The sequence below is a fragment of the Ambystoma mexicanum genome, chromosome 11, assembly GCF_040938575.1.
Source record: "Ambystoma mexicanum isolate Mex_15411 chromosome 11, UKY_AmexF1_1, whole genome shotgun sequence".
In the NCBI taxonomy this organism is placed as follows: Eukaryota; Metazoa; Chordata; class Amphibia; order Caudata; family Ambystomatidae; genus Ambystoma; species Ambystoma mexicanum.
The window spans coordinates 1,263,079,091-1,263,096,441 of NC_090934.1; the positions used below are offsets into that span (position 1 = coordinate 1,263,079,091).

At 46.8% G+C, this 17,351-nt stretch overlaps 1 protein-coding gene across 1 annotated transcript in view; it reads left to right on the forward strand.

Moving 5' to 3' along the window:
- TERB2 (telomere repeat binding bouquet formation protein 2) overlaps positions 1-17,351 on the forward strand; it is a 446,976-nt gene that overhangs the window by 205,289 nt on the left and 224,336 nt on the right. Inside the window, exon 4 of the mRNA XM_069625425.1 lies at positions 4,290-4,351. Coding sequence (XP_069481526.1) covers positions 4,290-4,351 — 62 coding nt within the window. The remainder of the gene's footprint in view (positions 1-4,289; positions 4,352-17,351) is intronic.

Below are 17,351 nucleotides of genomic sequence, written 5' to 3' on the forward strand. Positions count from 1 at the left end.
GTTATAAAGGATCAAAATGGCTGAGTCGGCTCTCCTCCCCACATTGGACGGCACGGTGTAAGGCAGCCTCCATACACAGGCTGACACACTCTGGCTCAGGTTCTCAAAACAAAGGCAGTTCAAAACATGGATGGAGGCCCGCCTGGTCTTGCATGTTAAAGTCACTTATTCCACCATTCCAAAAGTTCTTTCACAGTTCAACAAAAAGTTCACATAGGTCTGCCTCAGTTGGGGCAGATCTCTCAAAGCTTTAACAGTTCACATAGGTCTCACTCAGCTGGACTCGGACCTCTCAAACAACAAGTACCTAAACGTAGATCTCCCACAGCCATGCTCGGACCTCACAATCACAGCACTTACAGGGGGTTCCCTCCCCAAGCTTAATTCACATTCGTTAGGGGTTCTCTTCACCTAACTTATCACACTTCTCCCTCAGTCGGACTCGTACCTTTCACTGATGCTGAAAGAATGTGCAAGACTTACTCTAGACCTCCTAAGGACCACTTCGACTTTCTCTTCAACTAATTTTTCTGTTATTTGCCCCTTTGTCTCTCGGTCTTCGTAGATCAGCACCATGAGCACAATTGTTCATAGAAATCTTTATCTTAAAGTAACAACCTTTTAACTTCTCATCTCGCCAGGGTTAATCTTGACCATTGTGGATTTTAGAGTTTGTTCACTTTGCTTCTTTAAAACAAGATATCACATATTTCGCTGAGACTTTTGAGTGGGCTACTTCCTTTTGTCGGACCACTCCGCTACTCTGCATCACTGGCTTCACAGTTATCAGTTTTTTAAAGTTCATCACAGGTCTGCCTTCTTTTGCGTCTCATCTACATGCGTGCAGCCTTCAATTCTGAGATGGACTGTTGCAACTTCAATCTTCCCTTAACACCCACCGTCCTTTCGTGTTGTTCGCCAACTCACCGGCTGTGTGCATTCCTTTCCTGTCTTTGCAGTTTGAATTCATGCGTCACGGTTAATACCACAAGTTTGGCGTCGCCTCCCCAACTCTGTCGTCCACCAGGGAGGCTCGCTGGTGTCCTTGAAATACAATGCAGTCTTATTGTCTGGGATTTGGCCTTCTTCGCATATCTTTCACATCTCTTCGGAGGCAACGACCTACTGCAGGGATCTCCTGGGGTTCTCTGCCCTTTGCTCTTGTCCCTCTGTCGGTCGCTCTGCTCCAGTAGGTTTGCCTTCGCCCAGGAAGTTCTGCTTCTTCGCGTGTTCCACCTTGCTCAGAGTGTTCCTCTATGGTTCCCCCTTTTATCCCTCTGGGGAGAGCTAATGGGTTTTAGATGTATGTGATTAAAGTCAAGTATGTGACTTTGCTTGACCCGATTAGCGGGACATGTCCAATGAGATATGTAAGGGTTGGCGTCTTTATTCTGTCGCCCTTTTCCTCGTCCCAGTGTTTGTGCAGAGGGGGTGGGAGGGCGTTGGGACATAGGATAGGATAGGGCATGGCTACCGGATTGGGGTGGGGGGGAGAAATACCACGTCTCACCATTGGTTGTCTCACCCTTACTCCCCGAAGGACCTTCCACTGATGGGGATCCTCCTGAACTGGTCTACCGTCTACGGATCGAGTGAGTTTTGGTGGACTGAAAAACCTCCTCTGTAACGAGCTGGTCTTGAAGATGCCAGACTTCAATAGAGTGTTTCTTTTTTAAAGCGGAAAGCGGATGGATGTAAAATGGGGTTGGGCACCGTACTGTCAAAAGAACACGAGAGCGTTGAACATCCGGTATTATAACAGCAGGAAACCTTTTACTAGAAAACAATCGTATGCTACTGTTGACCTTGGGACTTTGGCTATAAAATGGGCTGTCACATACTTGAGATACCACCGGAATGGCAGAAAGTTCAGATTCATTACAGACCATTCTCCTTTGATCTGGATAAGCTTGCAGAACGACACCAATTCCACAGTAATGAGGTAGTTCTTGGACTTAGAATCGTTTTGTTTTACTGGCGAACACCGAAATGGGCAGGAACAAGGCAATGCTGACTTCTTAAGCTGCTTTTTTTATGAATGGAGATGGGCAAGGGTATGTGACGAATCAATGGTATTTGTCCCTTCTCCCCAAGGGTGACGGGCCCCCCCACCCCTTTGTGAGGCTAGGGAGGTGAGCCCGCTCCAACAACCTCCCTAGGAGTGGAGCCAAGTGGGACCTTGCTGCAAGAGACTCCCCCCTGTGTGGACAAGGACTCCTGTTCTGTGAGGAACTCCCTAAAGGATACCTAGATGTGGCCTACTTGGGAATATCAGACCTACAAAATAATATACAATACAGAGACTTGTATGAATAGAGAACTAACATGTTATTGCCACCAAGATAGAGAGCATTTCACTTTAAATGGAAATCCCCATTTTACTGGGACGAGAAGGCTGAAATAGGGAGAGACACTGCAACAAGCGAAAGGAGAGAGACTCGAACGTCAACCAGGGAAGGCCCACCGCAACGTAACCCCTGCGAGGAGAGTAGACTCTGCAACCCGCAGAGCCAGTGAATTTGGAAACTGCCCTGGAGCCGGAAGCAGAACGCTGGACACGAAGCGTGAGAAGCTAATGGTGGTGGCATGACCACAGAGACTTTGTGGCAGTGGTCCACAATACAACACCGAAATCACTAGGCAGTCAAAACCACATTACATTCGGATACCAACAGGACTGCCAATAAGTCCACAATGAGAGCGGGACATCGGAGTAGCCAGGAAAGAGAAGAACACCATGAACCCCGTTGTCCCAGAGAATACAAGGTAACGGGGAGAATGGGAGATCCGGAAGGCCGCCGGACAATTGTCATGGGGCTGCTTATACCTGTCCCATTCAAATCGATGAGCGCATAACATGGAAAGTAAGCATGTGGAATCATGATAATGAGAGAAACCCAATGCAATAAATATTGAGCGAGAAACTAAGACAGAGCCTGGGGAGAAAGGCACAGTGCTATGTGTCAAAGGACAGAGACTATAAACTTGAAGGAAAATTTTATGAAGATAAATAATAATATAAATTAAGAAGAAAAGAAAACCCCAAGACGGAGAATTCTATAATCTGGATACCTCTACCCTGGAAAAAAGCGAGTACCCCTTTATTGGAAAAGGAAAGAAGGGAACTTAAATGAAATGGAATGCAATGAGTTGAAATATAAAGAAACTCTTAGAGTTGGTACAAGACGAGGACTATCCAGGAAAGAAGTGAATTATAATCATCCAGAAGCCAAATCCCAAACGGAGAGCCCAAGTTACGAAAATTCCATTAATGCGGATCACAGGATTCACCCCAATCTTGAAAGAGTTCCACAAACTGATTAAAGAAGTCACAAAAGAAGATTTAAAAATCACCAATTAAGAAGAACCAGGAAGAAATTTGCAAGACGCAAAGCCCAGGAGAAAGAGTCATTCTCCTGTCATTAGATGTTGGAATAGTGGTAGGGTTAGTTTTGGACTGTGGACGTATTCCTTGGGCTATTCATGAGAGACTGACAAGCACCTTAGTTAGCTTGGTAGGTAGGGAAACCCACATAGCAATAGGAAAAGGTAAGCCTTGTTCTTAATAAAGAAACCAGTCTTTGAAGTGTGCTTGCTGTGTCTGCATCCTTCCTCTGACCCACCACAACGCTCACTCCCTGATAAAGTGACCCTCTTGACCACAATAAAGCCAAAGGCTCAGCCCTCCTATGTTGCTTTTCCTCTAGGGTTAAGGTTCAGCAGGTCAATCCCAACTGTATAGGTTCTGGAGGGGAAAGGGGAACAGACGATGACCTCCCTATGGTGTAGTGGTGTTGCTCCAGTTGTGATTAAATTTTGAGAGTGTGGAGTGGATGAAACACACAGCTCTCTTAGTACTGCAACAATCGGGTTTGTGCATAAAATCCCACTGAGGAAGCCGTGGTATTGGCAAAACACTTGATATCAAGGGCACACTTAATGTGGGGGGCAAGCAACAATATTCAGTGCACAATCAATGACAAAGTATTTTTAAACAAAGGAAACCCAGAATAAATGTCCTTTGGAATAAGTGCATGCAATTCCATATAAAATCAGCAACGATGAGTTCAAGACAGCCTAGAAGGGACTGATATATGTGATGAATCATTTAAACCAATTACTTGCAGCTTGGATAAGTTTTTCTGCAGTCCTTACAAATGCCTTTTAGTAAGCTTTTGTTTCTGAAACGGTTGAGCTTAACATGACATTGCATCTATTTAGTAGGAATAGGTAAAACATGGATTTTGTGCATTTGTGATTTTTCTGACTTGACATTTTCATATCTACAGAAATTAGAAACCAAATTGGCAGCTTCATTTGGGAGCAGGGCAATAGTTCGGTGATTAATTTGGTAAGTGTGTGCAAAAGTACTGTTATTTATGTTTGAATTGTAAAACCGTATTATACATGTTTTGAGCCCCAAAGGTACTCGTTCTAATTTAAAAATATCCAGTAAAACACAGTAAAATATTAACGTAGCTAACATGCCATTTCTATGTAGTGTAGCTTTTTCTCTTCCAGGAAACGCTCCGCTTGCCAAGCAGCTGTAGCTGTCTGATTGTAAAATACTTGCTCACCCTCACAAAGAGGGCAGCAAGGATACTGCATAGAATGCAGACATTCTGCTGGCAACCGTACAAAATGGCCCCAACAAAATTATGTGCATGAAGCAATGGTAAAGGGAAACCAGAGCAGCCTCCATAAAAAAAATAAACATATGACATACACCCCTTATGTGTTAGAGCATATATGTGTGAGATATCCAAGTGATGTGAATGAATTTCAAGCAAGGATACTTCTACAAACACATTTTCTTTTCCTGTCTTTCATATTGTGCACATTTGTCAACGTTATTAATATTTTAGAGGGCACCACAAATCCATAAAAGGTGTCAGTAGGTGGAAGTGATATTGGAGAATTGAAGATGATCTAATTAGCTAGGACAATGGTAATGGCAGAGATAAAATGGCCATACTTTATTTTATTAAAAAGCAATGCAATCATCCTGATCTTGGTCGATCAGTAAATGGATCTGTGGCAGGGTTCCCGTTGCAATGCTGAATATTGACAGCACACGTTCTAAAAAAAACAATGAAAAAAGTTTCAACATATTGATAAAAGCCTCAATTGGGATTCACAACTCTCACTCATCTCTATGTATATATATTCACAAAAGTAATATAATATTTTAGAAAAACCACATTCCAAGCATCTTGCACTCTTCTCCTTAATCACTCAGTGATCTTGAATGCTATTCCCATATTTTCATTATAGATGTATTTTGTTTTCTTGTTCTATTAGTTCATCTTATCACTTTTATATACAATCAAATGACATTGAGTCTCAGGAGTCTAGAAATACATTTTAATATACAGATTTGCAATTTGTTGCATCATACATTAACATCATTCACTTATATATTTTGTATACTGGTCATCTAAATTACCTGAATGCTAGTGATCTATACAGTAAATCAACCTTCAACACCTTACAATTGTTAACTCATATCACCCTACCTGTGTTAGTTAATTACAATGATTAATTGAATCCTAAATGGCCAGTAGTTGTAACACTGTCCTGCAACATTCACCTCTTTGATCGAGTACGCTTGTAAAACTGTACTTGACGTAGATCAGTGATAGACAGATTAAATATTTAATAAAGCATAGTGCCAAAATTATCTCTGTGTGAGCAATATATATTTACCAGCACGTGTTTTGCCCATCAAGGGCTTTTTCAAGGCTATAACTATGATTGATTGAGAATTATCTGTGCATTAGTCTCAAATTATAAGGAGTACAGTACTGTATGTGTAATTGATATACTCCATAATGACAGATGCATTATATTTGGAGAGAAAAAGACAAAGCGGGAAAATGAAAATACAAAGATAATTGATGGCAGGATTTAAATTTACAATCTATATATCTGGATGTGTTTTTTTTTTCACTTAGTTTTTATTGAATTTTTCAACAAACATAGACCTCTACCAGTCTACCATTACAATAGCTAGGTGTAAAACACAAGCAAAGCGGTTGCATAACATACCCACTCCCACCCGCTCCCCAACCAAAGAACCAAAAACTACCTGGTTTAAATAGAGCAGAGAGTACACAGGGAATAGAAGAAGGACGCAGTATACATTGAGACTTTTCCACACAACCTCAATGTCAAAGGGTCCCGGAGGGTCATGTGAGGGCCAGCGAACCACCAGCGAACTAACCACACTCCCTTAGATACAACCTTCCCCCCCACATCTGGACTGTTTACAATTTCAAGGCATCACAGTCCGCACTTAACAAAACAATAGTCCATTCCTGTAAAAAAGAAGACATGTTATCATTGATTATGGCCGACAGTTTCTCATACGTAAAAATTGCTAATAACTTAGTTAGCCATTCCGCCTTAGAAGGGGCGCGGGGACTTTTCCAAATTTGAGCCATGGCCATTCTCCCTGCCCGTAACATAGCACTCACCACCCTAGTGAATGGGTCAGACTCGCCATCGGGCAAAGGAGTACCCAAGAGGACCTCCAGAGGGTAAAGAGAAGGGCACATCCCCAAGATGCTCTTGATCCAACTAAGCAATTCCGCCCAGAAAACCTGAATGACCGGGCAATCCCACCACATGTGGAACCAAGTACCACGGAGAAAGCACTCCCTGGGACACATAGGGGATACCCTGGGAAACATCTTAGATAAAGTGGCGGGTGGAGGATGCCAAGAGTGGAGAATCTTGAAATTATGCTCCATTGCAGCTGTATACAAACCCCCCCTAAAGATAGCCCTGAAAACTTCCTGCCATGTACTATCATCGAGTGTCATGCCCAATCTCTCCTCCCAGATACGCTTGAACGGTTGTCTACCCTCTAAGTTAGCTGTAACCAGTATGTTGTATATCTTGGATAGCGATCCCTTTCTGGACTTAGCCTCTACAAAAACTTTTTCAAAGGGGGTTAAGGGACGGGACAGGGAAGCCTGCCACCCAGCCTGTGTAAGGATACCCTTAAGCCGCAGGTAATCAAAGATGGAAAGCGGTTTCTCACACAGCACCTCCGTCAACTGGCCAAATTCAATAAACTCACCAAGATGAAAGAGCTGTGCCGCCCTCTCCACCCCCTGATCAGACCACGAAAACCTCTGGATCCTATATTGAGTGGGGGCCCCCATAGAGAAGAGAGGGGACAAGGCCAGGAGGTGAGGAGCTTATTGTCTCTGCTGGGCTTCCAGGCTGCCCACAGAACAGACAAGATCGGGTGTGACTTAGCCCCTGCTGGGAGGGATCATGGAGGCGACCAAAGTAAATCCCTGACTTTGTAAGGATGAATCTGAACATCTTCCACATACATCCAGTAAGTCCTAAGGTCGTCTCTCAGATGTTATAATCACCCGCAGCTGGGCTGCCTTATAGTACAACTTAAAATCGGGGAGACCAAACCCACCATGAGACTTTGGGATGGTCAGGGTGGAATATTTCACTTGTGCCCTCTTACCGTTCCAGACAAAACACAGTAGACGGTATAGCAGAGAATAAAAAAAAGAGTCCGGGACAATGCAGGGAAGGGACGAGAAAAGATAGAGGAGACTGGGGAGCACATTCATTTTAATTGAGACCATGCGCCCAAACCAAGAGAGAGTGAGAGGAGCCCACCTAGTCAGATCCTGAAAGATCCTAGCCAAGAGAGGGGGATAATTTAGCTCATACACTTTGTTTAGATCACTGGGGATGTTAGTGCCAAGATATCTAGTAGCCTCCCGCTCTACTCTCATCCCATACACCACTGATTAACCGCTGATCTCACGGTCCAGCCCGCCCATTGGCATTATACATGACTTGGATACGTTGATTTTAAGCCCCGAGAACGCCCCAAAGAAGCGGATAAAGCCTAACAAATGTGGGAGGGATTAATGAAGTCTGGTCAGGTATACTAGAATATCATCCGCGAATAGGGATAGTTTGAATTTGCAGTCCCCACACTGCACTCCAGAAACACCACCATCAGCCCTGACCGCAATGGCAAAGGGCTCCATTGCCAGAGCATACAAAAGGGGGGAGAGGGCACCCCTGACGGGTACCTCTGGAGAGCAAAAAATCAGCCGAAGTGCAGCTGTTCACCAGTACCCGCGCTAGGGGGCCATTGTACAAGGCCGCAACCCACCCACAAAAATTGTCACCCAAGCCCATCTTACGCAGGACCTTCGCCATGTAAGGCCACTCGACGCGGTCGAAGGCCTTTTCAGAATCCAACGAAAGGAGATAAGCCTCAGAATCCCACCTAGACACCTCATGCAGGAGGCCCAGGGTTTTCCTTAAGTTATCAGAACCTTGGCGCCCGGGGAAGAAGCCAACTAGATCACCATGGAATAGAGAGGGGAGAAATTTAGACAACCTATTTGCCAACAGTTTAGCCAAAATTTTAACATCTACGTTAAGGAGAGAGATGGGCCTATACGACTGACAAAGGGAGCCATCATGGTATTAGGGAGGGAACCCGATTCCAGGGCTGCTTTGTACACCTTAGACAAGAACAGGGCCAATGTGGAGCGAAAGGCCTTATAGAATCGAACTGAGAAACCATCATCTCCTGGAGCAGTACCACTCTTCAAGGACGCGATAGTGTCGATAATTTCCTGAGCCAAGATAGGCAGCTCCAAAGAGTCTGAGGACTCCTGAGTGAGACAGGGTACAGGGAGGGAGTCCAGGAACTGATCCACTTCATTACTATCACCACCATATTCAGAAGTATAGAGAGCCTCATAATACTGCCTGAACTGCTCTGCTATTTGGCTATCCTGCAAGATTTTCTCGCCAGCCTGGCCAGAGACCCAGTTAACCCTCCTACTATTACGCAACTCTCGCAACCTCTAGGCTAAAATCTTATCTGCCTTTTCTCCTTTCTCCATGTACCGTTGTTTTAAGAACGCAAGCTTTCAGAAGAGCGGATAGTTTCGCTCTGAGGATCTGAAGCGCTACGCGCTGGCCTGGGGCAATCTGCGTTTTTAACCTACCCCCCGGCTGAATCACAGCGATTTGCTCCCTCAACTTCAACTCCTCCCTCAACCTCTCCCTCTTTCTCCTAGCTCCCATTTCAATCATCGTCCCTCTAATCATGGCCTTGAATGTATCCCAAAACAATTTTAGAGTCCACCTCACCCGTGTCATTCAGGCAAAAGAATTCCTCAATAGAAGACAGAAGGGACTGCCTCAGCTCCTTATCAGTGAGCAACGAGTCATTGCAAATCCACCTCGACTTACCCAGGGCCAGGGAAGGGATTCCCAAAGAGACTCGAACTAAGTCATGATCGGACCATGGAACAGCCACAACCCCGAAATCGGACACGCAGTCCCTGATCGCAGAATCCACCAACAGATAATCAATCCTCGAAGGATTGATGCACCGTGGAATAAAACGTAAAAAGGGATTTGTGGTCACGCCAAGCTGGGTGCGCATCCTCGAGACCTAACTCACCATTAACCCGGTTGAATGAGTCCGCCATCCTCAAATGGTAACTGAGGTTGGGGCATGGCTTGGGGGATCTATCGTTCTCCGGACATAAAACCATATTAAAGTCCCCCCCCAACAATTAGCGCGTCTTCAACAAATCCGCTGACCCTGTCACGCATTCCCTCCCAAAAAGTGTCCTGCCCTTCATTTGGGGCATATACACCCACAAAAGTGAAGAGACGGCCCCTCAGCTCTCCCTTCACCATAATGAAACACCCTTCAGGATCAGCTATTTGGGCTTTAGGGGAGAAGTGGGCATTCTGAGGAATCAAAAAAACGACCCCATGCTTTTTCGCCACATAAGAAGCATGAAACAGATACTGGACAGCCCTAGATCTGAACGGAGGCTCCCTCACCTTAACCCAATGGGATTCCTGTAGGAAGAGAAGTGCAGCTTCAATCTAATAAATTCCCTCAACACCAAAGACCTTTTAGTCGGCGAGTTCACACCCCGCACATTTAAGGAACCCACCGACATCAGTTGGAATTAGTCAACCATAAGAAAAGCCGAAAAGATCTTCCGCCCCCACCCAGGGGGCCATCGAGAGTGCCCAACCCCTAGAGCCCCGTGCACATGTAAAGCCCAAATAAGCGCATATGTAACCCCTCAAACCAGGTAGACCCAAGTGCCAAAAGTGAACCACCCCAACTCCCAAGAAAGATACCCACTGCACCCTTCCCCAACCAAACACTCACCCCCCACCCCACACCCATCCTACCCATGAGCGCTTGGAATGGACACAACATCCACTTGTCACACCACCAGGCTGCCAATGATCGCCTCCACTTGGGCGGAATATTAAAAAAAGCAACCAGAAACTTTGGTACCCCCCGATTGCAAGAACACAACCCAACAGTTCAAATTCCATACCCCCACCCCACCAACTAAGCATAGCCCTGCCAACTGAACCCAGAAAGGACACAACAGTCTTGCGTGAGGACAGATAACCTACCATAAGGTCCCCAGGCACTCAAGCCTGCATAAGAAGCAGGGCCCACCACATCAACGGCCCATCGTAGTCTGCTCTGGGGAAGGCGGCGCCACCTTTCTGTATTTCCTGTGCCCACGGACACGGTGCCGACCCGTCGCGTCCGAAGGACCCCACCGCCTCCCCTCCTCCTCGGCTCCCAACTCCGGACCTGAGGGTGTGGCCCCCAGCAATTTGCTAGAAACTTTCTGAATCTCCGACTCTGTAGACAGGGACTACTTATAGCCGTCAAACTCGAACAAAAGGGAGAAGGGGTATCCCCACCTATAACACACTCCCTTAGTCTGGAGCCACTTAGTCAGAGGGCCACACAGTCTCCGGTGGGCGAGGGTGAGCGCCGATAGGTCTTGATAGATCGTTATTTTGGCACCCTCCCACCCCATAGGGCCCTTCCGGCGTGCCAGCTCCAGAATCTTCGACTTCTCCACATAGTAGTGAAATTTGACCAGAACAGATACCGGACCTCCCACGTGGCTTCCCGCTCTGTGGACTCTATCAAAGGTGGGTTCGCTGGTATTCTCTCCATCAAAGAGCTTACTTATGATTGACTTGACTCTCATCACAATGTCCAGCTGGGTCTCCCCCTCCCGCTCCGGAATACCCAGAAACCTTAGGTTGGATTGCCGTTCCCTATTCTCTAAGTCATCAAGCTTAAGAGCGACCTTCTCCTCTCGCCTCTCTAACTCTGCCAGGCGCATGTCGAATTTCATTTCGAAAAGGTCTGCCGAGGTCTGGTTGGCCTCCAAGGCTTGGACACGGTCCTCAACAGTGTCCACCTTTTTATCTAGATAGTCAAGCCGCCTGCCAATATCAGCCCTGAAGCCACGGATCTCCTCCAACAGGGCCGCCATGTTCTGGCTCATGGATTGAGCCTCTGATGTCTCTGCTAGACTTGCTGCCTGCATAGTGGTCCCGCCTGGCGCCGGTTCAGTGGCACGCCGATATTTCTGCTGTGATTGCACCCCCTCCATCTAGGAACCAGAAAGGCGTGAACCACCTGAGACACTCCAGAGGCAGGCACAAAGAGAACCCCCCGCAGACAACCAAGTCCTCCTAGTGAACCAGATGATGCTCAGCCCCCTACACTCTGGGGAGATACCAGGCGGGTCACAACTACTAGCGAGCTCCAGGAGATCCAGCAGTACAGATCCATGCACGAGACCCACCAGCAAAGTCCACCGGCCCGGCGCACTGCAGAGCCGACCTGCGAGCTCCACCCCAGAGTCCGAGGTGCCCCACCACCAGCGGACGGGTATTCCAGACCGTACCACCCAGATGCCTGGTGACGACCCGTAAATGCGGGGCAAAAGCCTGGCCAGTAGTGTCCCCCGCAGGCTTCCCCCACGGTTCCGGTACCAAAGTTCTCAGAGGGATCACCAAAGAGACAAAACAGACCTCCTACTGCACCATGAAGTACTGGGGACACCAGCCCAAATCCTAACACATATCTGGCACGTAGACAGTCCGGGTTTAATGACGGATCCACAGCAAACCGGCTCGGGCGACAAAGGCTAGCGAGATATGGGCAGACCGCCAGCCCCTGCCAGAATCCACACGGGCCGTTCCGGCCCAAGAAAAGTCAAACCTGGGGGAAAAGTCCAACCTGGGTAAAAGTCCAACCCAGGGGGGGGATTACCGGGCCCCACAGGATCGAGCGGGCACCACCGCTTCGGGCCGCACACACCCGGAAAGCCCTGCCAATAGAGCTGCTCCGCGGGGCGAGCTGGCGAGCCTCTCCAGGCACTCGGGACCCGACACCCAGGGCTCCACTAGCAGGGCTGCTCGGCCCTCCAGGACCGCTCCAGGCTCCCCGCTCGCAGCCCCCGCCGGGTCCGCGACCATCATTCCAAAGCTCCTTGCTGCGGGGGCGAAGGCCGCGGCCAGTCTTCTGCCCCTCCCCCTCCGGCAGGTAGTTAACAACCTCACGGTTCCCGCCGCCGGGTGTGCAGTCACTTTGCTCTCACTGCTTGCTAGACGCCGGCTGATCTCCGGCTCGAAGAAGCCTACCGGCACCGCAGGCACGTTCACCTGCCGCCCACCAGCTTCAGCACACACTGGGGGGGGGGGTCACACCTGGACTTCCATGGGGGTGGGGTGGCCAAACCGTAACATTCCGCACCCAAGGGAGGAGATCGTCCGAGACCCGTCAGTTCATCTCGGCACCCCCTGGCGGCTCCCATATCTGGATGTGTTTAATTCTGTTACCTGGCACTCCCATTATTCACGTAGTTGTTTCGCACTTTTCCTGGTATACTGGACATATATGCTTTCATTGATATACCGCTTATGTCCTGAAATAATTAATACGAATTGTGAGGAATCTGAGGATATCATCCCTTCTCCTCTAGGGGGAGACCTTTCCCAGGGGGCCAGGGCGGTGCGTCCAGAGCACAATAATCTCCCTGTGGGTGGTGCGTAGCAGGATGATCACCTGGGAAGGGAAGCCCCTTATGAGACTGGGGGACGATCATCTTCAGAAGACACAGTATAATCTTGCGGAAAGTCCTTTAACCCCTTGCTAGGAATTAAATTCCCCTCCCATCTACCCTGATGCGACTAATAATGTTTTGTTGTAAACACAATCCAGCTAATTTATTCATGCAGAATAAAGAGCAAACAAGCACTGATTTACTATATCTGAAACCATGTACTGAGACGACGAGGAGGAGGAGGAGGAGGAGGACTGTGAGGATGAAGATCACTCCAGTAAACCAAATGAGCCAGTCTTAGTTTTTTACAGAATCTCATTGGTTCAGGAGAGCTCCCTTTCCCAAAACAGGATTTCAAATGTAGTACAACTGAACAGCAAAGAGAGATCCCTCCCTTTAGCTGTGACTGAAGAAACAAAGCTGCCAGTTGGAAAGTAGGTCACAGAGACAAGAGACCGACACAGAGAGGCGCTCCCTCTGAAGCTCCCTTACCAAATAGACGCAAGAGTGTCTTATGTACACAGCAACGCTGAGGTAAGTAAGGGTTGACTGCAAGATTGACACAGAACGAGAAACTGAAGCGTAAACAAGCGTGAGGGCTACCGAAGTCTCAGGATGGAATCCCACAGACAAGACGAAGCAAACCGAGAACGAACGTATGTGGGTTGGTGGGAAGGTAGAGGTGGTCCGGGGAAGCAGAGAAAAGCACAGAAAGGAACGAAATAAGCGTCATAATGTTTTGGTCTAATACACTGAGAGAAATAAGGAAACCCAGGGGAGTAGTTACTCCAAACAACAATGGTTATATGGCAAATGAATGCATGACAAGTAAGCGCAAGAACGTTAGCTTGTCAGTAGAGTGAACCAGACTATTGTGGACAGCAATTGCGAGTCTTGGACCCACACCCAAGTGAAATAGAGCACATCAGGGAGTCAGAGACTCAGCATGGAAGCACGCTTGAAAAGAAGAACTGCAGCATTTGGCAGGAGAGTAAACCAAACAAGCCCAAAGTTGTATTGCGAGTCTGGGACCAGCACCCAAACGAGAGACTAAGGATAAAAGGGTCTTGGACCCCAAAGATGATCAAAAATAACCGACAGGAGCTCTGAACGTGAGAAAGGTGGAGAATATAAGAAACAACTGGGTCTTAGAAGGAGAGTTAAAGACCCCCTCAAATATTGCAGGTCTGGGATGTGCACCCAAAATGGAAAGCTGAAACCAAAAGGTTGGTATTATTTTAAAGACAACCACTGTGTGTTTTTATAAGAAGAGCCTGAAAAGACATGTGTCCCTTTTTTGCAGTCGCATGCAGTGATATTGAACCATGAGAACAAAATAATACAGCACATACACTGTTCCATATTATAAATCAACAACAACACTGCCATTTGATAATTTTTCTTTAGGTTCTGAATAACATTTTGCGTTGAACAGTTATTCCTGTGACGACTATCACCATATAGTGCATCAAGCATAAATAGGTTTAACTGAGATTTTTCTGTGGCAGAAAACACGGACCCTTTTTCTCTACTTTCTGGGAGGCAATACAATTAATAAATAACGGGAAGAGAAAAAACACATTCTTTGTTCGAACATAAAATGCTGGTGACTTTCACCTTCTCCCCTAATTGCTCGTACACCACTGAATATTTATACTAAGGCCCACGTGTGGGTTGGATTATTAATGCAAATGTATTTTTATTTGTGAGTATTTGTACAATATATGTTTGTAGTGGGTTTTATGTGGTGGTACACTCTGTGCAATACCTGTTTTAATACATGAATTTAATAATAAAAGTGTAGTTATAACCATGAAATTCCTTTGGTCTACGAGCTATTAGTGGAGAGGGTGAGAGTCGCCAGCAATTGATAGGAATTATTTTGTGTTTGTATCTCCTTGTTAGATATGAGCCATGTAGTGCATAACATGCAGTGAAATTAATGAAATTAAACCATGAGCAAAAAATATACTGTACATACATGGTTCCATATTATAATTAAGCAACACCACTGTACAATTTGATAATTACTAATCTGACGACAAACTAAAGAATATGGGAAATCTGCTGTGACAGAGTGCTATGGTTTTGGTACCTTCATTTGCTCTTCACACCACTTCGAGTGGGGGCAACAAGTCACCAGGTGCATCTGTAACTCTTACTTCGAATGAATTGTGTTCTTCCACGTATTCCTCATCTTTGATATTCGGATCATCTGCTTTGCTACTTCTGTAAAAAAATGTCCAAGTGCGATGTGCTCGATGTCGTGATGTCTATGTCCCTCAAAAGCTTTTTCTTCATGTGTTTGAAACGGCGCTTCAGTTGTTCGAGATGTCTTCATCTTCTAACCCTTCGACCCCAAAAACTGGTTTTAAAAAATGCCTGAATTGCAGGAAGAAAATGTCCATCACTGATCCCCATCGCGTCTGCCTCTGGTGCCTAGGTCCCGCCCATCGGATCAATGAATGTGGGTCCTGTCTGGCTATGATGAGAAAAGCTCTCCAGGAACGACTAGGTAAATTGGTGGTGGGGGAGGAATCTTTGAAGGCTCCTTCCAAGAAGAATACAGACTCAGCAGAGTCTAGGGATTCGTCCCGGCGTAAATCAAAGAAGTCTCAATCAAGGAGTGGGTTGAGAATCTTCTTCTTCTCCTTCACCACCTCCTCCTCCAAGAAAATGGCAGGCTCCTCCTAGAAAACAGGAGGCTCCTCTTCCTCCTCCTAGAAAATGGGAGGGTTTAGAGCCTCAATGATGCGAATCTTCGAGAATGCGGCCCTGACCCTCACGAAAAAGTCACACGAAGGCCATGCCACAACTCAACCTTCGGATAACAGGAAGGTCAGAGACTACTAAACACTCCAAATCCAGCAATAAATCGTCGAGGGTACTGTCTAGAGAAACCTCTCTGATACCTCACAAAGAGAGCAAATTGACAAGCAGATCAGTGCATAAATCAAAGTTTTACGCCAGACAAAATGGCGTCCGGTTCAAAACCTTCATCGACGCCTGTGTCGAAGGTTCCGTCGACGACATTCTCATCGACACCTTTTATATACGGCCCTTCGACTTTATCGACACCATTGGCGAAATCAATGGCGATGCCTTCATGTCCTCAACCCAAGGGTAACCATGATCCATTTGCCTAGAAAATACTTTTTCAAGTCTATGGCTTCTATTTATGAGGAGGGGCAATCCTCGGAGGAGGATTCTTCACCATTTGGGTTGGCATATGGGACAAGGAATGCTCCTGAGGGGCTGATTGACCCAGAATCAAAGATGTCTGATCTTTGACTGTCTCCGAACAGCTAGTGGCATAGACACTTCTCCTGAGCTGGAGTTTGATAAACCTGAGCCAGCTGATTATGCTGATTCAGCATATAGAAATATTATGAATAGGGTTGTGGAATTCATGGGTCGGAATAGGAATTTGCTGACCTACGAACAAGATGACATGACAGATATTCTGAGCCAAGGTCCTCAGAATGATCCTGTACTACCTTTTTCATACAGCCCTTTAAAGGAAAGTTATGGCCACCTGGGAAACCACAGAATCGGGACTGGTGGTAAACAAACATTTTGCCAGAAAATATAGACCTTCACCCTCTGATCAAGAATATTTAACTAAGCTCCCTACCCCTGAAAGCTTTGTGGTCCAAGCAGCTACATCCACTAGACAGTCTGCTTATCCCTCTATTCCCCTAGACAGGGATGATAAAAAAATGGATGCCTGGTCTCACAAGATTTTTTCTTCGAGCAGCATGGCTTTAAAATCAACCAATGTTATTTGTACCCTGGCGAGGTTTACCTACACCCTGTGGGACTGTTAGCATGGCGGCTCAGCACATTCCAGAAGACGAGGAACGAGACGGCTTCCTGACAATTGTGAAAGATGGAAAAGAGGCAATGGGGGAATGCCTTCAGTCAGGACTAGACACTGCTGACCTCATCAGCAGGTCCAGGGCTTCTAGCACCGTGCTACACAGGTTTGCGTGGCTGAGAAAGTCAGGCTTTGCACAGGATGTGCAGGCCAGGCCACTACCCTTTGACGGCTTGAGGTTGTTCGGCAGCAAGGCGGATGAGTCTGTTGAAGCTGCAGACCTCTAAGGCGGCAGCTAAGTCACTTAGTGCTCCATACGTCGACCTCAACAACAGTCCTACTCAGGCTCATCTTCCTGGAGGGGTCGTGCTTTTTGTTTTTTTTCTTCATTTGGAAGGACAGGCTAGTCAAGGAGGACCAAGGAAATTCCCTTGTGGTGGACTAGGAAGGGGTGCTAGGTCAGGCCCAGCAGCAACGTCCCCTCAGATGCTACTGCAGCCGCCTCTAAGCCACTCTAAGGTCTTGACCCACAAGACCCTGGTGGGAGGCAGAATCTCTCTGCATCTGAACGGATGGCGGGGCATTATGTCAGATGCTTTGGCACTAGAAAC